The 23,130-nt window shown below is 42.7% G+C and overlaps 1 protein-coding gene across 3 annotated transcripts in view; it reads left to right on the forward strand.

The window, feature by feature from the left end:
• DOCK1 (dedicator of cytokinesis 1) overlaps window positions 1-23,130 on the forward strand; it is a 261,997-nt gene that overhangs the window by 209,765 nt on the left and 29,102 nt on the right. For all 3 annotated transcript variants that reach the window (XM_014257704.2, XM_005528870.3, XM_088059823.1), the window contains exons 38-46: window positions 2,765-2,884; window positions 12,071-12,160; window positions 14,695-14,799; window positions 16,571-16,712; window positions 16,954-17,032; window positions 17,363-17,447; window positions 18,237-18,323; window positions 21,594-21,770; window positions 22,411-22,494. In XM_014257704.2, the coding sequence (XP_014113179.2) occupies window positions 2,765-2,884; window positions 12,071-12,160; window positions 14,695-14,799; window positions 16,571-16,712; window positions 16,954-17,032; window positions 17,363-17,447; window positions 18,237-18,323; window positions 21,594-21,770; window positions 22,411-22,494 (969 nt within the window). The remainder of the gene's footprint in view (window positions 1-2,764; window positions 2,885-12,070; window positions 12,161-14,694; window positions 14,800-16,570; window positions 16,713-16,953; window positions 17,033-17,362; window positions 17,448-18,236; window positions 18,324-21,593; window positions 21,771-22,410; window positions 22,495-23,130) is intronic.

Genomic DNA, 23,130 nt, shown 5'->3' on the forward strand with positions numbered 1-23,130 from the left:
ACAAACAATATTGCTTCTCTTTGGTGTAGCCTGCAATATGCACAAATAACATGTTAGCTGCAGAAAGTGCCTGAAATAAAGCATTTGAGTGTTTAACTATCCACTGCCAGCCAGGAATGGAGTGAAGATGTACTTCAGGAGCATTAATCTCCCTGAAAACATTCTGGAGAGAAGATGTTGTCTCTAACATGCAGCTTTTTTACGTGCTTATGTCACAAATGTGGGAGCAGGTACCCCCTTGGCTCTCCTGGTTATCATTTAGGAAGATGCTGCCCTTGCCAGCAGACACTTGTGTTGTGAAATCACATTTAATACAGCTGGATCATCACTGAATTCCTAGGTTTATGTTTTAATTTTGAAAAGCAGTTAATGGGAAAACTAAAAATCTCAGCGTGATAAGAATCAGAGGTTTTGGAGGAGTTTAATTTAGTTCTGTTTGTATTCCTCACATTTCACAACCTGCAGTGAAATCTTTCTCCCTCAGGGATCTCTTCCCACACCCCTCAAGGACACAACTCCCCCAGGGGCAGAGAGTCAGGGGCAGAATAAATGAGAATTTTATTTTCCCCTTGATGTCCTCCCCATTCCACTGGCGAGTGTGTTGCAGCCTCCTGATCCAGAGAAAGTTTCTCTTCCCATAGCAAGGGATGGAACAAGATGGGATTTCAATCCCTTCCCACCCAAAGCAGCCTGGGATTGTGTTACTGCAAACCTGCTGTGCCCCTCTTTATCCTCAGCAGCCAACTGTTCTCAGCAGTCCTGGCTTTAATTTCAGCAATCCCCAGCAAAGTGGGAGTGTCAAATATCTATTTTGAAAAGTTGAAAAGGGGAAGGTGTTAAATGAGATCCTTCTGATGGATGCACTGAGAATTATTCGTACTTCAGAGCTGCGTAAACTGCATCCAAGCCATAAAAAGACTAAATATGGTGCAGAGTGTACATGTGCAATTTAAATTAAGACACTCTGAAATGTATTTACTGTATTTTAAAATCATTAGAGGGTTATTACACAAGGAAACATCTCTAAGATTCATTTGGAGTGCAAAAGCACTGTGCCCACTTCACATGGATGAGCCTTTCAGACAGGATGAAGGATTCATTCCCTTCCATGGGGGCTGTGTTCCTGAATAAATGATGGAATAAACCATGCCATAAAATGTCACTCAAACTTTCACCTGGCATGGCTTGCACTTGTTAGACAACTTACTTTCTGTGACCTCAAATTAAAGTTCAGCCAGGTGTGGCTTTTCGTAGGGAATGTGTCAGAGAGCAGGTGAGTGTCTCACTTAATGTACTCTTGAATTCAGTGGAAGAACTTCATGGGAAGAAATATCCATTTTTCTGTCCTTCTAATACAAATCAATAGCAGACAGCAAATGCCAGAGCAGGATTTATCACAGATTTTCATCCCTGAGTGGATGTTTGTTTGTAATTTCATTAGAGGCTGGAATTACTTTATTATAAAAGTGTATCAATCTCTGTCTCAATCCCTGCTCCTGCAGCCCTCAGAGGAGGGAGGAGTTCAGTGTAGCCTGAGGAGCAGCGATACTGGGGGGTGTGTAACTGAGCAATTGAGTTTTTCTGTCAAGCCTCAGGGCAGGATTTTCAATGACACTCATCACAGGCAGATATTTCATCCCCCTGATTTTAATGGGATCACATCGAGGGCAAGCCTGAGAGCGTGTGAGAATTTCACCTTGAAATCTGCAAGAAAGCTCTGTCTGTGGAGAGAGAGGGGCCAAATTACTGCAAGCTGATGAAGCACACTCAAGAAGAGAGACTTTTGTTGTGTTTTCAACCCTTTTTCTCAAAATTGAGGTGTTCAAAACTAACAGGAGACGGCAGCTCTTAGCATGCTGAAAAAAAACACCATCACACTGCAGACTCCAGCAGGTTTGTGTTGCTCAGAAACAGAGTTCAGAACAAAGCTGTCAGAGCTGGCTGCATGACCCAAACATAAACATTTTGGCCAAATCAACAAGTGATTGGGTGAAATTTAATAATATATAGGAGGTAAAGTAGCAGTAATTCTGGAAAATAATGTGGAAGTTGCTCAGAGCAGCTGGGGCTGCCCCTGGATCCCTGGCAGTGCCCAAGGCCAGGCTGGACATTGGGGCTGGAGCAGCTGGGACAGGGGAAGGTGTCCCTGCCATGGCTGGGGTGGGATGGGATGAGCTTTAAGCTCCTTTACCAACCCAAACCATTCCATGATTCCTATGACTGACGTCTTTCCCTTGATCCATCAGGCATCTGCTGGAAGAGGCAGAGCTGCTAATTGCAGACAGGCTGGATAAAGTTAATTATCCTTTCCCTGCCTCTGGAGGTCCTCAGTGAGTTGGAGCCATCTCATTTCCCTGCCTGCAGCCCTTCCCTTTGTGTTGATGGAGCTGGGCTCCAGGGTTTCACACCAAGTGTTCATTGTGTCCCCAGCGGGTTGTAGCCATCAGCAGGACAAGGTCACTCTCATCAAACTCACCAAGTTGAGAAGCCACCTCCAGAAGCTCCCTTGCAGCTGATGGATGTAATTAACCTCCAATTACAACATCCAGATAAATGCTCCTTGTGCCCAAGGAAGCAAAGGGCACAACTGGGAAAAATCCCTTTGTTGGTGCATTAACTGCAGTACCACTTCTTTAAATAAAGAATTTTTAAAATAATTTTTAAAATATTTTTAAATAAAGAATTTTTTTAAAATTTCACTTCAGAACTCATACTTTGGATTTGCTTTCACTTTTCCCCTTTTTCTTTTTTGTGTGTGATTTAGTGGTCAGAAGAAGCATGTGCAGCACATCTTACCCAGCGGGATGGATACCAAGCTGCTACTCAAGGACAGCTGAAAGATCAGCTCTATCAAGAAATTATCCATTACTTTGACAAGGGCAAGGTAAAAAAGGGAAGAAAAAAGTGCAAATGTATTTCATTGCTTTTCTCTCGAACTTATAAATTTAATAGTAGACATAGTTTGCATCCAGTGACCTTCAGGAAGCACTTAGAGATAATGATACTACCAAAAAGAAAAGTCTAAAGAAATCAGTGGTACATTTATAACTCCTCTCTTAAGGGTAAATGTATGGGCATATGATGGCATGGAGTAAATAAAAAAGTGATGCATGTGATTCAGAGGACTTTTTCTGGCAGTTACAAGAGCTAAAAGAATCCTTCAGCTCCCCTTGTTTTTTCCTTGTGTACACAAAAATAATTCCCTCAGGGCCTGAATGTCTGTGGTTCATATCATAAATATCCTGGGATGAGGATATTTCATTGCAATTGCATCTTTTAATGCAGAAGGGATTTGCATTTGGCATTATTTGGTGTTGGAGAGGAAGGGGGTTAATGTGGGAGACAGGCATGGATCAGTATTTGGATATTTCAGGCACAAAATATTCGAGTACAGAAGTAGGAATCTCTTTGTCAGAACATTTCAGAAAAGTAAACTTGGGGTTTAAAACCAGGCTCTGTAGGATGAGCAGAAATTGTGTTTTCTGGTAGAATTAGAATATTATCCAGCCAGCCCACCCTTTCCAGGTGCTTTTAGCAGCATCAGATTAAAATCCTAGAATAAATTTGATAGGAACTATAATTTCTATCATTTTCTTAGAAATGTTGCTTAAAAAGTCAAATTTTATAGCTTATCTTAATGCAATACTTCAGAGTTGTTGATGAGTGGTGCTAAAAGTTGGATTGGGGTAAAAACTGTAATTCTGGACTGGGATAAAATTGTAAGAATATAATTCTGGGGTGGTGCCCAAGTGGCTGTTTGGGGTGACTTGGGGACAGTTCCTGCTGCCCAAAAAGCTTTTCCTGAGTGAACGAGAGGGAATCTCATTTGAATGAGCTGATTTTAAAGCTTATTTTAATCTTATATTCCTGTCTGGAAGGAAAACCAGGAGTTGCCTGTTTTTATTTTGTTGCTTTATGTCTTTATGGCTCCCTGTTGGTCCCTTCTGGTGGCCAGGCACTGGGAATTGTTCTGCTGAGCACCAGTTTTGTGCACAACTCCAGTTCCAGGACTCCTGTGTGATTTTTTTGTGTGTGTGAGGAGATGATTCATTTCTAAACTGCTCTTTCCTACTTGCAGATATTCCTCCTCATTTTCTGGTCACCCAAGCTGGTGAATATTTTTCACATTACTCGATGAAAAGGGAAATAAAAAAATCAATATACGCTGAAAATATTCATTTTATGTGATTTTGCAAATGTCAGGAAGCTCCAAGTGGAGGTTTCCAGTGTAGGTTGATGGTAATCCTCTCATTTGGGATGTTCTGACGTTAAGTTAAATCAACTTCTTGCATTCCTTGAGCAGTTTGCTGATGTAGCCCAGCAGCTTCTTCACCTCTCTGTGATCAGTAACAACCTTTGCTGTGCATTTCTGGGAGACTGAACCCATTCCCAAAACAATTCCTGGGGTTTTTTTGTGCCATAATCACCCAGCTGGGTCCTTGCCCGGCAGTTCACTCCAGATCCCACTTGTTTGATTTCCCTTCTCATGAAGTCAACACGAGGTGTGGACCACTGGACAGCTGCAGAGCCATTTCCAGGCTTTTGCAGAAGCTCAGGAGTTTTGTTTTAAAGTTGTGAGCCTGTGTCTCTCCCAGCCCAACCTGTCTGATGGGAAGCTGTGGATTTGGGAAGGGAGGGAGATGTGGGAGTTAGAAACATTATGTAGAAAAATTGGAGCAGAGGGATTTCCTAAAATTGGGTTTAAACCATTGTCTTTTTGTTTTTTAAAGGCTGGTGTAGTTCAGCCTCTCAAAAATCAGGATCCCTTTCTCTTGACAGAGTAATTTCCCAGGGGAACTCACAGTTTCCTTGTCTATTGAAAGCCAACCATGAGGTTTATCCCTTAAATATTGGCATTCTTGGGCAGGTGAATTTAGATTTAATCCTCCACACAGAGGCTGGAATGAACACTTTGCTTCTGCTCCAGAAGTGCCTGAGAATTTTCTAAGTGAGTAAAAGGGAGCTTGGACTTGCCCTGAAGGCAGGAGTGTGGCACCTCCTGTGGCTGAGAACAAAATGCTGGCCCTCACCACGAGCATCCCTGGTATTTGTAGTTCAAGATCCATTTAGGATTCCTCATTTTGATTTCTGTTTTTAATCTCTTACTCTTTGGAAGTTTGCTTTTTTACTTGTATCTGACTTTTGGTCCTTAAACCAGCCTTTCATAAAGCTGAAGTACAACTTTCACCTTTAGGGAAGGAGCAATTTTGAGAAACAACTTTCACATTTTGCAGTTGTTCTACTTCATGAATTTGATTCCTGATTAGTTATGGAATTCTTTTTCTAAGCTCCTTCTTTCCAAAAGGAAAGTTGTTTCCCTGGTGTAGGGATCCTTTTCTCTCCAGATTACTCTTCTTCACTGCCCTGCACTTTCCAGTCTCCATCTCCCTTGGCTTTTGCCCTTCCAATCCTTATCCTCAGGCTTATCCCAGCAGTCCAACCCATCCTTTTGAACTGCTCTCAAGTGTTTGCTCTCTCTGTTTTCCTGAAGCTTTGTAATTTCCAACAAAGTCCTTAATCCGGGGATTTTCCTGGAAATTGTTGGGTTAGAATATCCCAAAGTGAGAAGGGAAAACAGTGATGGGAATAAAGGGTTGAGGGAAGGGGTGACACTTTTCCTGTGGGAGGGAGGTGGTGGAAATCAATGCTGATGAACTCCTGAATGCAGGGAATGCTCCTTGGCAAAGATAAGGTGTTGTTTTAAACCAGCTTTGTTTGTGGTGCCACAAGGGAAGCAGCAGCATTCCTGTTCCTGGTGAAATGTGTGAACAGCCACAGGCTCAGGTTTGCTGGTTCCATAAATCAGGAGAGGTTTTCCTCTGCTACTCAGTAAATTGAAAGCATTGGTCCTGAGGACAAAAAGGTAAACTAATGCACACTGCTCATTTATTTCTGCTCCTCCTTTCTCCCCTCCTCCTCCAAACAAAAAGCTTTTACTGCTTTACAGCAGCCACAGAACAGAAAATACTTGAAATTAGACAGCAAATGCCATGCTTTGGCTTTAAAAGCCTTTTTTTTCCAGCTCATAGGATGACATCAAATGGCTTTTTCTTCCATCTCTAACAAGTGAGTGGTGAAATTCACCTGTCTGCCAAAAATCTGTGTGAGGCTCGTGGCCAGCTCAGCCCCAGAGCTGTCCTGAGAGCTGGGAAGGACAGAAAGTCTTGGGAGAGGGAGGATACAGAGTCTGACTGTGTTCCAAATGAATATTTTTATTTATTTAAAGAGTTTCCAACCTGGCTGTATCTTGAATGCAGTACCAACAATAGAGATGTGCTGAGTTTTAGCATTTTATTTAAAATACTGAGCCTTCATGCTGGTTAATTAACACTACCTGAAATTTAACCACCTTAGAAAGTCCCTCACTCGTCAGAATATGGCACCATAATATTCTTATCCCAGATTATTTCACTGTTCCTGACCATTAACTCTGCAGGAGCTCAGAAATACCCCGAGATCCTCCTTTGTTGCTATTAACCTCAAAAACTAAATTGCATGCTGTAGTTCTTTCTGGCCAACAAGCAATCCAGCTTGAAAAATAAGTCGCTGGGTTTTCCCTAAAAAAGATCTGCATCTGCAAAGTCTTGCCCATAACAATTTGCAGCTCGTGTCTACACAACTAAATTTAGGCTCTGCACATTTTTCTTAACCCCTGAGTGTAAAAGAAGCGTTTTCCTTCCAGTATCAGCAGCTTCTCTCCCTGGTACCCTCTCCAGATAAATTGTTTCTCCCATTAATGAGTTGTACCTCGTACAAATCCTGTGTAGTAGCTCCCTGTACAACTCATTTCTCCAGAGGACTTGCCATGTCCTGGGCAAAGCTGGGAAAGCTTCCAAGGCAGGAAATCTGTGAGGCAGCAGATTGGGAGTTATTGACCTTCAAGAATATAGATTTCATTTATCAGGATCCTGGGCCACAGCCGTGCTGTCCTCACCTGAATAAATTGGCTCTGGAATAAACAGCTGAATTTTTCAGAGGGGTGTGCAGGGGATGTGAGACACGCAATCCCTGTTTCTCTGAGAATGGTGGAAAAATCTCCAGCTTTGGGTTGGTTTTCTGTGATGCTGGAGGTGTCATGGTGCAGAGGGGAAAGGCACGTAGTTCAGGAAACAGCCTCAAGTTGCACCAGGGGAAGTTTAGGTTGGACACGAGGAAAAGTTTCTTCATGGAAAGGGTTGACAAGCAGAGGAACAGGCTGCCCAGGGCAGTGGTGCAGTCCCCATCCCTGTCTGGATTTGACACCTGAGGACAGGGTTTATCACTTGACGAGGTGATGGTTGGTGATCTTAGAAGTCTTTTCCAACCTCAGTGATTGTGTGGACTCCTGGGCCTCTGGAGTTCAGGGCTCTCTCCCCTTGAGAAATTGAGTTCCATAATCCAACTTCTCGTTGTTCCTGTGAAGGAACAACTGCACAGCTGGGATTTCCAAACAGAGATGCTGGAGCAAAGTGAGGTTTTTAAGAAGCAGCAGAAACAAAAAGTGGGTGCTTTCCTCTAAGACAGAGGTCTTGGCTGGAGAGGGACAAAGTTAGAGACTGTCTTTAAATGGAAAGAATCTTTATCCCTTTTTTTATTGTGTATTTGCAGTATGATAGAAAAGGTTCCTGAAAGTGTTCCATTAAAAATCACGTGACACAGTGTCAGCAGGAGAACTTGTAAACTGACTTCTACAGAAACTTTAAAGGAATCCCAGAAATTTAAGCCAGAAACAAATGTTGTTCTAATATCTGAAGCTGCTCTTCTGAGAGGGCTGGGATTGTTCAACCTGGAGAGGAGAGGGATCCAGGGAGAGCTCAGAGCCCCTTCCAGGGCCTGAAGGGGCTCCAGGAGAGCTGGAGAGGGACTGGGGACAAGGGATGGAAGGACAGGACACAGGGAATGGCTCCCAGTGCCAGAGGGCAGGGCTGGATGGGATTTGGGGCAGGAATTGTTCCTGGCAGGGTGAGGAGGAGCTGGGATGGAATTCCCAGAGCAGCTGAGGCTGTCCCTGGATCTGTGAAAGTGTCCAAGGCCAGGCTGGACACAGCCTGGGATAGTGGGAGTTGTCCCCTGCCATGGCAGGGGTGGAAGGAGATGATCTTGAACCCAAATCATCCTGGGATTCTGTGATTCCATGGTCTGGTTTTCTCCTGCTCATCTCCACTCCCTTGCTAGGAAGAACATAAGAATTATGTGATTACTGTGTTGTACATGAACTAAATCTGGATCACACTGAATTTGAGGATTCATTTTTCAGGCTTTGGAACATTTACAGAATCCATTATTAATATTAATATTCAGTAACATCTGAAGGCTTTGTTCAGGCTAGAGGAGGTGCGGTGGAAACAGCCTCTGCTCCCATGTGTTTCTGGTGTTGACAGACAAGGATGGGAAGGTGAAAAACAAATCAAAGGAGATTTAATTCTGCTAAAGTTGTTATTTAATCAGTGGCAGTGATGTGTAGGCAGGGTGTGTCTGCTTTCAGAATCCCTGAATGCTTTGAGTTGGAAAGGACCCCTAAAGGTCCCCTGGTCCCATCCTGCCACAAGCAGGGGCATCCACCCAACGCTTCCCAGGTTCCTCCAGCCTGGCTTTGGGCACTGCCAGGGATCCAGGGGCAGCCCCAGCTGCTCTGGGCCCCTGGGACAGGGCCTGCCCACCCTGCCAGGAACAATTCCTGCCCAAAATCCCATCTAAATCAACCCACCTTTTGCATTCCCAGACATCTGTGCTTATCCAGGAGTCAGTGGGAAGAACCAAGGGAACTTGTTTACAGTGTTGATCCAAATCAAAAATTATTTAGGCTTCAGTTTATTCCCAGACTCATTTTGGAGAGGGACTGGTTAAATCTGGAAGATACAGAGAACCAAGACAAGGGAAGTGATGGTCACACTGTTGTCTTTGAAATGAAAGTATGCAGAAGTTATGGATGACTGAAGTTCAGAAGGAAATGGCACTCAAAATGAGGGAACGTTAAGTGATTTTGAAAGCTTTTGCTTGCTGACTTAAACACCTGAATATTAGTTCAGTTCCTGTAAAATTTGTGCTGTATTGCCCTTCTGAGCCAAAATTAACTCAGCTTGGTGTGTGAAAATGTCCTCCTTTTTCTGCAACTGTGCCTTTACTCTTAAATTCTTGTTAATTTTTGTTTAAAAATAAAAACATGCTCTGTATCATCATGCTAGATTAGATCCATAATATGGATAAAAACATTCAGATCCTTCCACTTGCAAAAATTGCATTGCAGAGCGTTCAGGCTGCCTTGTAATTTCCTGCAGACGTGATCTCTCATTACCGTGATTGTAATTAGTCCTTCTGATGCGTTTTTCACCTTCAAGGCACTTTACAAACATGAGGCAACTCATGCTCATTCCAGTGCTCTTCCCTGGATAAATAATGTTCTGAACCTTGTTGGAGAAATAAGTAAAATCAAGAGGAGGGGTCGAATATCACGAGGAGCTGCAAGGAAAGGTTAATGAAGAACCAGATTCTGCTCCTTGGGAGCATTCATGGCTTTTTTATCTTAAATTAGGTCACCACTTTGTCCAAACCTCATCCCAGCTGGTTTTTGCAGGACCCAGAAGCTCCTTTCCCCTCGCTCAGCCCCACAGTGCAGTTTTTAGCCTTTATTTTGTCTTTACTTGCGAGGCACAAATCTCTTTCCTTTCTCCCTGCGATCTCCCATAACCGTTTTCCCCTCTGCATTTCCTCATCTCCTGCACCACCAGCAGCTCCCTGCCTCTCCAGGCTGCTGCTTTCCACCCATTCCTGCTCAGTTTGCCAGGATGACCTTTCAGTCCCTCCCTCCACTTGAAAATGGGTTCCTTTTTTCCACATTCTTCCACAGAGAGAAGCAGGGATGGCCAGTGAACCGTGGGACCCATCTTGCTTTTTGTGACATTGGCGTGTTCCACGTGAAGACTTGCTGAGGATTCATCCTTAAAGTTTTATTCTTATTTTTCCAACTGGCATCTAGAACCAGGAATCTTTCTAAAAGTCTTATTTTTTCCACATTTTCCTGATACACTAAGAAATGCAATTTCAACTTGCAGATCAGTAGACAAACAGAATTCACTTGCCACTGATTTTGGGGCTTTGAGTGTGGAATTTCATTTGTGTGGTTTGGAGAGCTTTTGGGGTGTAAAATATCTCTTATTTGCACAATGCTTTAAAGAGAACTGGGGGATTTTTATGGGATGGATGCTGGGATCAGTTGTTGTGAAGGATTCCCCAGGTCACCATTCCTCTTCTCTCCCCAGCATCCACCTCCCAACATCTCTGGAAGTTGTGGTGCTTCATCCCAAGCTCCCTGTCCTTAAAGGTGGATGTTTTTGGGGAAAAATGGGGAAATGTGTGTTCAGCCCTTCCCCTCAGCCCTCCTCCATCCACCTGCTCTTCTCTGGAATCTCAGGATTCCACCAGGACGAGGAACGTGTGGCCTGGTGCTGAGAGGAGAATGAGGTGGTGTGGCCAGAGGATTTAAATTTAAGATGAAGGTTAATAAAATCTGCATTTCTAATTCATTCTGAAACTCATTTTTATAACAAAGTGAGGTCAGCAATGCCAGCCAAACTTCAGCAGCAGAAGCAGATCATCAAGTTTGATCTCAGATAGCCTGGTGTGCTAATTTAAGCATATTTTTGGGTTTGAGTGGTTCTTTATCTTTGGAGTAGAAAAAACAAATGAAAAATGCACATTTAAAACCATTCTTGCTGCTCCTCATTATGATTGTTGCCTTCTGAAGAGCTGAAGGATATTGTTACATTTCTTTGGGTCACTTGAGACGGCTGCTGAATTTCATGGTTGAGGAACGAGAGGAAGAAGAACCAATGGAAATATAATGAGTATTTGTTCAAAGCAATATCTGCAAATTGCCTGTCCTGTCTAATACAGATTATAGATATTAGAGGGAGAGAGAGGTGATTATGAAATATAATCAATCACCAGCCTTGCTCCAAAGCCTTAGGTCCTGGGTTTCTCCATGGACAGGCTGTGTTTACACATCACTGGATGGGCTGGCAGGAATCATTTCACTTCTGAAGCTCTTTGATCATTTGACTTGATTTGCATCCAGGAAATTTGCATCCCATGCCAGGGAAGGTCATGGAGGAGATCACCTTGAGTGCCACCAAGCCAAGGAGGCTGATGGCACCTGGGTTGTGTTAGAAGTGGTGTGGCAGCAGGACCAGGGCTGGGATTGTCCCTCTGGCACTGCTGAGGCACCTCCAAACCCTTGTTAAGTTCGATAAAAAAGTCAGTGGGGGGCTGCAGTGTGTCCAGGGAAGGCTCTGGAGACCCAGGAGCGGCTGAGGGAGCTGGGAAAGGAGCTGGAGAATTCCTGAGGGAGCTGGGAAAGGAGCTGGAGAATTCCTGAGGAGCTGGGAAGGGGCTGGAGAATTCCTGAGGACCTGGGAAGGGGCTGGAGAATTCCTGAGGGAGCTGGGAAAGGGCTGGAGAATTCCTGAGGGAGCTGGGAAGGGGCTGGAGAATTCCTGAGGGAGCTGGGAAGGGGCTGGAGAACTCCTGAGGGAGCTGGAAAGGGGCTCAGGCTGGAGCAAAGGAGGCTCAGGGGGAATTTCTGGCTCTGCACAAGTCCCTGGCAGGAGGGGACAGCCGGGGGGATTTGGGATCGGCTCCCAGGGAACAGGGACAGGAGGAGAGGGAATGGGCTCAGGCTGGGCCAGGGAAGCTTCAGGGGGGACATTTGGGAAAATTCCTGCATGGAAAGGTTTGCCCAGCCCTGGCACAGCTGCCCTGGGCAGTGCTGGAGACCCCATCCCTGGAGGAATTTAAAAGCGCTGTGGATGTGGCAGCTGGGGACACAGGCAGTGCTGGCCTTGGCAGTGCTGGGAATGGTTGGACTCGGTGAACTTGGAGGGCTTTTCCAGCCAAAACAATTCCACAGTTCCATTAATGGAGATATTTATAACCCCAGCACAGCTCTTTGGCCCATCAGAAGCTCAGTGTTTTCAGCCATGTGACACAATGCGTTTGCTTGCTTTATTTGGATTGATTTGATTCTGATGTTGATGTTTAACCAAGGTATGTAATTCAGCTTCTTTTTGTTGTTTTGTGATTTTTTTTCCAACAGATGTGGGAAGAGGCCATTGCCTTGGGTAAAGAACTTGCAGAACAGTATGAAAATGAAATGTTTGATTATGAACAACTCAGTGAACTGCTGGTAGGTTTTTTTTAATGACATAGACACTGCAATAATTTATTTCAGAGTTGAATCTCTAAGCTTTTAAAATTATATAAAAAATACTATAGCAATGACAATAAAATGTAGAAATAAATAACCATCATGGCTTTGTTGGACCAGTGTCAATTAACTGGATACCACTGGATTGTCTGAAAAACATTGAATTTATTTTTTTTTAGCTGAAAGAAAAACATTTCAGTAATGTTAAGCTGATTTATTTGGGGTATAAAAGGAAATTTTGAATTTAAATATAAATGGGAACGTGAAAAAAAATCCCCATTCTCTCTCAAGTGTCTTTCTATATTCACATTTCTTTTTTTAGGTATGAATAATCCCCAAGCATTCATGTCTCCAGTCAGTTATTTTTGGCCTGACGTTACCCATTCATTATTCCTGCACCATTTTTTTCCTCCTGTTCTCTTCCAGAGAGATAAATGGCAGCTGTCACTGTCCCTCCTCGGGTCCCAACCATTTCCACAGGAGTTGGGATGTGATTCCGGTTTTGTTCTGAAAATTCTCAGCTCTAAAGTTTTTGATACCTTTTCCTTCTGCACTCAGAGTACATTTTCCATAATTTCTTTGAATTGTTTATCTGTTTTCTTTATGCCAGTGTGTCTGAGCTGGGCAATTCTGCAGTGTTGAACTCAGCTCCACACAGCCCCAGCTCGCTGCTCCTGCTGGAGTGGGCACAGAATATTCTTCATTTCAGTATAAAAGGAATTGGGTAGGATTGTTCCTCAGCTGGGAATGGTTGTCAGATGTGATAATTCACCAGGGAGTGGCTGCTCTCCGAGTCCCTCACTTTTAATTTTCCATCTCCTTTTTGCTTGCACGTGGGAATGTGAATGGGTTTGTCACAGAGGCAGCCACTCTTTAATTATCCTGCTGGATGCATTTTGGAGGAGAGGTTGGAATTTGCACTTTATTCCTTGTAGCCAGTGATCACGGAGTGGGCGAATGATTTGTTTTGGGAGGACCTTAAAGCTCATCCAGTTCCACCCACTTTGCCCAAGGCAGGGGCACCTTCCACTGTCCCAGGGTGCTCCAAGCCCTGTCCAACCTGGCCTTGGGTATTTCCATGGAGTTTCTCCCTCTTCTAAGACGGGAGACCAAGAACTTCCAATCCTCACATCAGACAATTGAGTCTATCTGCTCTTTATTCATCAGCCAGGAGATGAGATGTCACAGAATTAGTCCTGGCGTGCATTTCCCTCACTAGACAGAGATCAAAATTCACTCTCCCACATGAGTCAGGTCTCACATACCCCATCAGATTTTCTTACTGCTACTGCTGAACAGCTCTTTTTTTTCTCCCACAATAAAATTCTGAAGTTTTTTTGTTCTTTCTATTCTCCCTCTCGTCTTTTCTTCAAGCAATATTAAATATTAGCCTCTGAGACAATTCACAAATGACAAAATAGTTTTGCTCCAGACAAGCTGAGAAGTACTCAGCAGATCTGGGTCTTTGTAGTCTTGGTGCCATTTACTGTTATCTGTTGTATGGGAGCAGCACTAAACCTCCCCCCAGATCAAAAGACATTCTCTTTGCAGAAATAATAGACTAAAAATAAGTTAATGAACAGATCTTCTGAAGCTGCTCATTTGCTATTATTTCATCATTAGAGATAAAGAAGAACTCGGCGTCGAAGGCAGATGGTGTCTGACATGCGTGTGTTTATTCCAAAATCCACATTTTCCTGCAGTTCTCAACTGCCTGCTTTCCATATGCAAATTCACGCTTGTAAATATGGAAGAGAAGTAGTAGAAAAATGTAATGAGATGTAAGAGCCCAAAACTGACAAGTCAGCACCGTTGAGATGAGCTGTGTGCAGCTTCATCCTTCCAGTGTCACAATCCTTCCGGTGTCAGAGGTGTCACAACTGGAATTTCAGATGACCTTGCAAATTCCTGACCTTCACTGCCAGTGAAATGTTGGATGTGAATCAGTGAGGTTCACCAAGATGAGGTCCATCAAAATTGAGATATTGGATATGGAACGGTGAGGTTCACCAGGATGAAGTTCATAAAAATTGAGATATTGGATATGGAGCACTGAGGTTCACCAAGAATAAGTTCATAAAAATTGAGATATTGGATATGGAGCAGTGGCATTCATCAAGATGAGTCCCATCAAAACTGAAATATTGGTTATGGAGCAGTGAGATTCCCAATGATGAAGTTCATCAAAATTGAGATATTGGATATGGAACAATGAAGTTCACCAACACTAGGTCCATCAAAATTGAGATACTGGATATGGAGCAGTGAGGATCACCATGATAAGGTTCATTAAAATTGAGACATTCCTTAGGGAACAGTCAGATTCACCATGATGAGTAAAAAGATCATGGCTACAGAGTCTGGTATTGCCAGATATTGCCATGAATCTGATAGAAAGGTGACAAAAAAGAGGGGAATGAAACATCTTTAAATTAGAGATTCGCACAGGATCTTAAGTATAAAGAATGTCCTAAAAGCTCAGGTCATTCAAACCCCTCCTGTTTATTTTGCAGAGAAAACAAGCCCAGTTCTATGAAAACATTGTGAAGGTGATACGACCAAAACCAGATTATTTTGCAGTTGGATACTACGGCCAGGGATTCCCAACATTCATAAGGGTAAGTGTCACCTGTTTCCACAAAGGTTTCTAACTCTGGAAATTTCCCTTGGCTTGGAGAAACCTGCCTGACACTGACAGGTGATCTTTAGGTGTATAAAACAAACACTGGTTTTTCCTTTCTGCTTTCTGGAGATGGAATAGTTGAATTTTAGTAGAAAAACTTTCTCTTCAAACGTATTCAGTGCTTTGTATTTCTTCAGGGTATCACTAGAAATGAAGATAAATGACCCAATCCATCACTCAGGGTCACAACCATCTGAAATGGTGACATTTTTGCCTGGCAGGCTAATATATTTTTATAAATATATAATATATATATATGAGTGTGGTAGAGAAGCCTTCTGTATGTGACCATGTTTTCAGGTGAGTGTCCTTTCCAGCACTTCATTAAAATGAAGTTGACTGTCAAAGGTGTGTGTGACACCTTTAATAGCAATTTTTATCATTGATTTATCTGTGCTATGTGTCAATTTAGGACATGTGTCACTTGCTTGATGCCAGGATCATAGCTTCAGTGACATTTTAAGGGTTTTTTCACTAATATTAGGATTTTAATGGGTTGGATTAGTGACTAAAGAAAACTAGGGCTATAACATGTCAGAATTGCATCTGTATTATGATTGTCTTGCACTTGGAAGTCGGAGACACGGAAATAACCCATTATTATTTAACTTCCCTGTGCCAGGGCCTCACCACCCTCACAGGAATGAATTCCTTCCCAATTTGCCCTCTGAAAACCAGGCTGTTGAGTGCCCTGCTGATGGAGAAAATCCTCACTTTTCCCTCTGTTCCAGCATTCCCTGGGAATTACAAATGTATATTCGTAAATTAAAGTTACACAGAGGCTTCTTAGCCATCTCTTACTCCGTTTCTTTCCCCTCCTGAGCTTTTCAAAAGTCACCATTGCAGAATTAAACCCAGCTGGGCAAATGTGAACAACTCCAGGTTCCTACCCCCAGTCAAAACACCCTTTTTTTAATAAGTGCTGTATAATTTTTTCACCAAGTATTCATTTTGAGATGAGTAATGAGGTTAAGCATATTCAGATGCAAATTTTATCCAAACTTGCTTTAATATGTTTGATCAGTTAAAAATATGCAAGTTGTCTTTTACATTTTCCTTTTGAATTTAATGAACTCAGCATATAAATGGACTGTGTAAAATAGCTCTTCATTTTCTTTATTGGCAAAGAAGAAATCAATGCTTACAAATACAATAAACTTAATTTTAAAGTTATGAAAAGTTTAAAGTTTACTATGGCCAAAATTTAATATATTAATATGAGTCTTTTTATAAGAGTCAGTATTTTTTTACATTCTTCCTCAAATCTGCATTATGTTTCTATTTTTCTCTGCTACTCTTCTTTGCTCACCCAAGAGCTTTTGAATAAATCTTTATATATAAAAAGCCTGATTCAGTTTATTTACTGCCATCCATTCCATCATTAGCTGTGGAAGGTGGAGGAGACATTTGGATTCGGTAATAATTCCCCTTAGTATATTTTCAATGTCCACCAGTGTTGCTGATCCTTGAAATCACATTTTGAGGTGATTTTTTAGTATGGCTTATAAAAATACCTAAAGGTAAACGTGGTCTTAATGATCCCAGGTTGGAGGTGAGAAAGAAATACTGATAAAGTATTGATTACGACACAGCGTGAGGTTCTTTGCTTGCTGAGAAGTGCTAACAGCGTTGGTGTCAGTGCTCCCGAGGCCCCAGTTGTGTACTGGGAGCACTGGTTTTAGCTCTGGGGGTGCCTGTGTTTGCAGAACAAGGTGTTCATCTACCGGGGCAAGGAGTACGAGCGCCGCGAGGACTTCGAGGCGCGGCTGCTGACGCAGTTCCCCAACGCCGAGAAGATGAAGACAACGTCACCCCCCGGCGATGACATCAAAAGCTCCTCTGGCCAGTGTATCCTTGGGCTGTTCAACCAGCACAACCAGCACAACCAGTACAACCAGTACAACCAGCACAACCAGCACAACCAGCTCAGGTCAAGGATTTATGGCCAACCTGTTGCACTTCTGCCCTGATGGGTGTAACGCACCAATTTTGCTGTTTTGTCCTTTTTTTTTTGGTGTGTGTTCCTACTGAGCTCTTTCGCTCTGTGTGACTGAAATTCCCTTTTCACTTCTTAACCCCTGAAATTCAGATATTCAGTGCTTCACTGTAAAGCCCAAACTGGATTTACCCTCGAAATTTCACAGGCCGGTGTCAGAGCAAATTGTGAGGTGAGTTTGGGTTGGGTTTTGTTGTTTTCTCAGTCTCCTCTATAACACATTATTGTTGGATAATGAATCTGTTCACAGCCATGGAGGGTGGGCATTAGGGTGAGGGCCTTTAATGGTGATTTTTAATATTGGCACACATTCCAACCCCCTGGAAAATAGTGATCCCATATTAGTTCATCGACTTCTTTTAACATTAGAATTTAGTATCAATTCCTAAACAGACAGCGTTTGATTTTCAATGTGCATTTGGGGTTTGGAATTGCCTGGTGTTTGAGGTCACTTCCAGCCCAATCCATTCTGTGATCCCATGGTTCTTTTCCCTCTTTCCAGTTTCTACAGGGTGAATGAAGTCCAACGCTTTGAGTATTCGCGCCCTGTTCGAAAAGGAGAGAAAAACCCAGACAACGAATTTGCCGTAAGAAATGATGAAGGACATGAACCGCTTTGGGTTCGCTTGTTTATCCCCCTCTATTTTGAGCATCTGAGCCATTCATTATCTTTTGCTTGTTGAGAAATGAATTCTAGGTTTAAAGGGATTATTTTTCATAGAAAGTTAATTAAGCCAATTTATCATGTTCTCATTTATACCAATAGGAAAAAAAATGGGCAAAGCTGTATTTATTTTGTAAATACAGCTCTTCTGAGAAAGGATTTTAAATTGTTACACCTGAAACTTTTCTTGCCATGAAGATTCCAGTCAGGGCATGTGAAAATCTTTTGTCACTCACACATTTTGTGATATTTTGCTTTTTTTTTTTATTTTTTTTTTTTAAACCATTAGTTTCATCTAATGCTCAATAAAATGAGTGCTGTGAGGAGGCCCTGGCAGAGGTGCCCAGAGCAGCTGGGGCTGCCCCTGGATCCCTGGAAGTGCCCAAGGCCAGATTGGATGGGACTTGGAGCAGCCTGGGCCAGTGGAAGGTGTCCCTGCTCCTGGATCTGGATGGCTTTTAAGGTCCTTTCCAACCCAAACCAGTCTGGGATTCCATGAACATCCAGTAAAACCAGGGGATCTTTCTGTGCTGTTCTCCTTCAGAAGGGGAGCAGTTATTCCCTGCTAAATCCCAGATTTAAATCAGTGCTGCTCCATCTTCCATTTGGGATTCCCCCCTGGCTCTGTAAATCTGCCACACCTTGGTCCTTGTGCTGGGGGTGCAGTTTTAGGGTCCCAGCTGTCCATTGATAACTTGTGCTCCCTTTGCAGAACATGTGGATTGAGAGAACCATCTACGTGACGGCCTATAAATTACCAGGCATCCTCAGGTGGTTTGAAGTCAAATCAGTTTTCATGGTAAGATTTGGATTTATTGAGACTGTGTAAAAAAAATGGGGATTTTATACAGCCAGGGAGCATTTGTGTGACTGTGCTTGGTTCTGTGAACAAGGAATCCATGGGATTGTACCTGGCACATCCTGAGGGAAAGCAGCCAGCCCTCCAAGGCCTTCAGCCCTTCCAGAAAGCATTTGTGTCTCTCAGCAGGTGCCTAGAACCAAGAGAGACCTGAGGTGGTGTAGGAAAACCCTGCTCCATCCCAGAGAATCTAGGCTGAACTTTAGAAAAGAGGATCTGGGTGTTTTGATTGTCATTAATTCAAAATACCTCAATAATCAAAGGCATTGTATGTCTGCATTTCTTACCACTCGTGATTAAAGGTTGTTTTTGTTTCTTCTCCATATTTAGCTAAATACACCCTCAGCAACCTCACAGAGTAACTCCAAATTACTCATTTCTCTGTTCAACCATTTAGACTGTTTAGATAAGACATATCCATTAAACGCCTTTAAGATTAAATTATTCTTATGCAGCTGTAATTTTTAAGTAGCAATAAAAACATTGTTACTGCGTTTTTGAAATCTCTCTTGTGAGGCTTATTTTTAAAGGAAAAGAACAATTTGCATATGATTAATTAAAACCTTTTTCATTGCTCCATTGAGGTTATGTTGGACAGTTGTATTTGGATGAACAGAAGTAATGCAGAAAATTACTATGGTATCTATAGTAACAGAATATGAATGTGATGTGTGACAGTAATAGGCAGCTGAATAAAACACATTGAATTTTTAATGAATTTCGTAGTTTCAATATAACCCTGATGGAGAAGATTGTATTTATCTTCATGACGGTAAGAAGTGCTGTTTGTAAAGGCAGAGAGCAGAGCCTGACAGGCACTTTGTGTCCCTCCCTCATGCTCTGCCTGGCATCAGAATGGGCACAAATCCTGGGAAAGTGCTTCCTGTCAGCCTTTTGGGAGCAAGGATTGTGTGAGTTGCTTAGCTGAGAAATGATAGCAGAGTGGAACTTAATAACGTGTGAGAATACTGCTGCAGATAACTTCTGACCTCCTCTGGCACAGCTCCTACAAAATGGGTATTGACTTTCCTCAAGATCCCTGTCAGCTAAAATGTTGTGAGGAGGATCACAGGGTTTACATCCCTGTAATGCTAAATTGTGATTATGGATACAGATATTATTGATCCCTTGCTAAGCACTAGGATACTCCAGCAGCTCTGCATGTTTCATATTTTATTGATGGAACTGGAATATCGTTAAAGGGAGAGGTGAGATGGCATCAAATCAGTGCTGAGAGAACGGAGTAATTTCATAAATGCAGTGTATTATGTTACATAACCCGTGGGAACATGCAGAATTGCTTGGAACCTATTGGCTTTTCAAATTCCTTCTGAATACTTTTACCTAAACCCTTGCAATCTGTTCATTATCTGCAGGGAATTTGAGGCCAGCATTCGTTATTCTGTATCTGATTTGCTGTAGCTGGACACGAGAAGTTGTAGGGGAAAAATTTGCTGAGACCAGCCAGGGAGTTAGAAATCAGATTTTGGATCACACTTGAGTTTAAAAAGCACAAATGCTCATCTCTGTTTTGTTTTTATCTTGGAATATTTTACTGGTACAAATGTCTCAGGAGAATGTCATTCCTGTTTTCCCTGGATAGAGTGAGGAGTGCCCAGTCAGGAAGGCACTGGGAACAAGGCTCAGAATTTACACTTATCATAAATAAATAAATAGCTTTCACCAGGTTCCAAAGCCCAGTTTGTAGTAGTGAGATGGCAATTCTCCATCTGCTTTTAAAAAATTAGAGTGTTACAAGAGTAGTAAAAGAAAGGAGAATGAGGAAGAAAGCCATGATTGCTGCTACAGAAAAGTCAAAAAGCTGTCAGCTCAATGAGTGCTAATTTCTGGAGATGCTCAAGAGCTTTAAAAGCAATGGTTCATCAACACATTATTGCATAGTTATAAGGCCATTAATACAAATGACAGAATCCTAAATTTAGCCTGTGATGTTCCCAGCAGTTCTTGCCCAATCAGATTCTGAACGTGGCTTCACTCCCCGGTCCAGAATCCCCCCGTGGCACGTTGGGTTCTGTCCGAGCCTGGCCTGCTCCCTATTCCCAGCAGAAACACCAGGCTCCTTCCCTGCCTTCCAGAATAATTCAGGCAGGCTGCTCAAAATGCTAATTAAAACATCCTTGATGTAATCAGCTGGCAGGTGTAAGAGTAACGACTAAAGAGATTTGATTATAAGTGGTTCTCAGAAACAGGGTAAGCTACTGATAGCCAGGTAGAAGTGCTGCTTTGTTTATGTAGCATTTATGTAAATGAGGCTGTAATCAAATATACACTTGCATTTTCCTCACAGGCCTCAATTAACCTTCCTTTCCTCTCCCTACCACATCATTTTTTTAATACAAGCAGGCTGTGTCTTCCAGTGAGGACTCTCTACACTCTGGGTCACTGCAAGTGACTGATTCTCTGCCCATTCACTAATATTTCAAATATCTTAATGCTGTTTTTTCAACATGAACTTCTTGAAAGACATGGTAGCTGGGAATAAAAAGTAGCTGGAGGTCAGACAATTAAAATAAAGCAAGTTTTAGACAACATAAGAGTTAATTCACCCCATGAAGGCATCTGAGGATTCTCTTCATTGAAGTCCAGGTAGAAAGAAAATTTCTCCCTTTATTTCTCAGATGCTCAGATGAAGAAAATGTGACCTCTTGGGAAAAAAGCACAGCAGATAGTTTAGATGTCATCTCATCAACATATTCAACTCGATGTCCTTGGAAACACACCAAAATAATCACTGCAAAAAGATCTTGATTTTTGAGCGGCTTAGGATTACATTTCCCATCAGAAAACCCACGTTAAAGTTATCATTTCTTTCTTACTGTTACATTAAGCTGGATCTTCTTTGTGCTGCTAAAACTCACCAACCCTTAATCTCTGATGTTCTCCGTAATCCTCCCAAACACCTCACGTGGTTGCTGCCAGAGCCCTTCTGGATGTTGTGCTGGGATGTAATCCCTCCTGCAGCAGCAGCAAAATGCAGTTAACTTCCTGCCCTGATACCCATCACCATCTCAGTTACTGCAGCACAGAGATGCCCAGTGCCTGAAATCACCCTTTCTGGTAGTGATTGGTCAAAAATCTCACAAAGAGCTCGGTTCTGGAAGGCCTGGGATATTTCTGCCCGTGGGGTTTTGCTGAGCAGGTTCAAAACTCTGACCCTGGTTTGAAATCTCCTTTTGTTTGGGGTTTTAGGTGGAGATCAGCCCTCTGGAAAACGCCATCGAAACCATGCAGCTGACCAATGATAAGATCAATAACATGGTGCAGCAGCACCTGAACGATCCCAACCTCCCCATCAACCCCCTGTCCATGCTGCTCAACGGCATCGTGGATCCCGCCGTCATGGGCGGCTTCGCCAACTACGAGAAGGTAACGCCGGAATTCCCGGAATTCCGTCAGGATTCCCCGTCCTGCTGGGCCTCAGCTGATCCCAGCACGGGAAGGACATGGGGAGAGGCCAGAGGAGGGATGGGGCAGCTCTGCTGGGAGGAAAGGCTGGGAGAGTTGGGATTGTTCAGCCTGGAGAGGAGAAGCTCTGGGGTGAGCTCAGTGTGGCCCTGCAGGGCCTGAGGAGCCAAGAGGAAATATGGAGAGGGATTTGGGACAATGGCTGGGAATGGCTCCCAGTGCCAGAGGGCAGGGCTGGAAGGGATATTGGAATGTAAATCCTTCCTTGTGAGGGTGGGGAGGAGCTGGGATGGAATTCCCAGAGCAGCTGGGGCTGCCCCTGGATCCCTGGCAGTGCCCAAGGCCAGGCTGGACATTGGGGCTGGAGCAGCTGGGACAGGGGAAGGTGTCCCTGCCATGGCTGGGGTGGCACTGGATGAGTTTTAAGGTCCTTTCCAGCCCAAATCACTCTGGTTCTGTGCTTCCATAATTTTCACTTTGTGTTTGTAGCTGTTACTTGACAGAATTTTTAAGTTGATCAGTTTCTCTTCATTGTAGCTCATTCCTCTGATGTTTCAATTTCTGAAATAATGGCTCATTTCTCTCTCTCTCTCACAATTAGGCTTTTTTTACTGAAAAATACATGCACGAGCATCCAGAGGATCATGACAAGATTGAGAAGCTGAAGGATCTGATTGCTTGGCAGGTAAAAACCTTAAAGTCAGGTTTGGCAGAGGCAGCTGCTGTGGAAAGGCAGCTTGGTGTCGCTTTGGAGGAAATTCAGACATTATCCTCACCTTGGGTACATTTCTTTGCCATTTAAATCCGTCTTGGAGCTTGAGTTAAAGTTCATCTTTTCAAATCTGACATAATTGCTCATTTTGATAAAGTTGAAAAGAACAAATATGATCAAGATATTTTCTTTTTCCTTTTTTTTTGTAAACATAGTGAGTGACAATCTCCCATCTGTATCAGATGAGAACATGTTTTTCAGGGCAAACGAGACAATTCCAGTTTTGTTCCATAGTCACATACTGGACATTTTTCTATAGTCTCAGGATAATGTTATGATAACTAAAAAAATACCAGGTTGATTGGATATGTTTTCTTTTCCCACAGAAGAAGAAAGTGAATCATTGTCTTTTCATATTCAATTCTGTCTTTATAATAAAGGGAATAATTTACATTTCTGTAGATTTCAGTCTGAAGAGGTAGTAGAACCAAAGCTACAGAATTCAAAACTAAAATAACCTCTGAAGGCCATAAAACTATCAGTGAGTAAAAAACTCTTTTGGCCAAAAGAAAAATTAATAAAAGGCTTTTTAAAATTTATTTTCTTGTG

Source organism: Pseudopodoces humilis, chromosome 9 (genome assembly GCF_049639895.1).
Source record: "Pseudopodoces humilis isolate 2021_Gansu_Grassland_sample_001 chromosome 9, ASM4963989v1, whole genome shotgun sequence".
NCBI lineage: Eukaryota > Metazoa > Chordata > Aves > Passeriformes > Paridae > Pseudopodoces > Pseudopodoces humilis.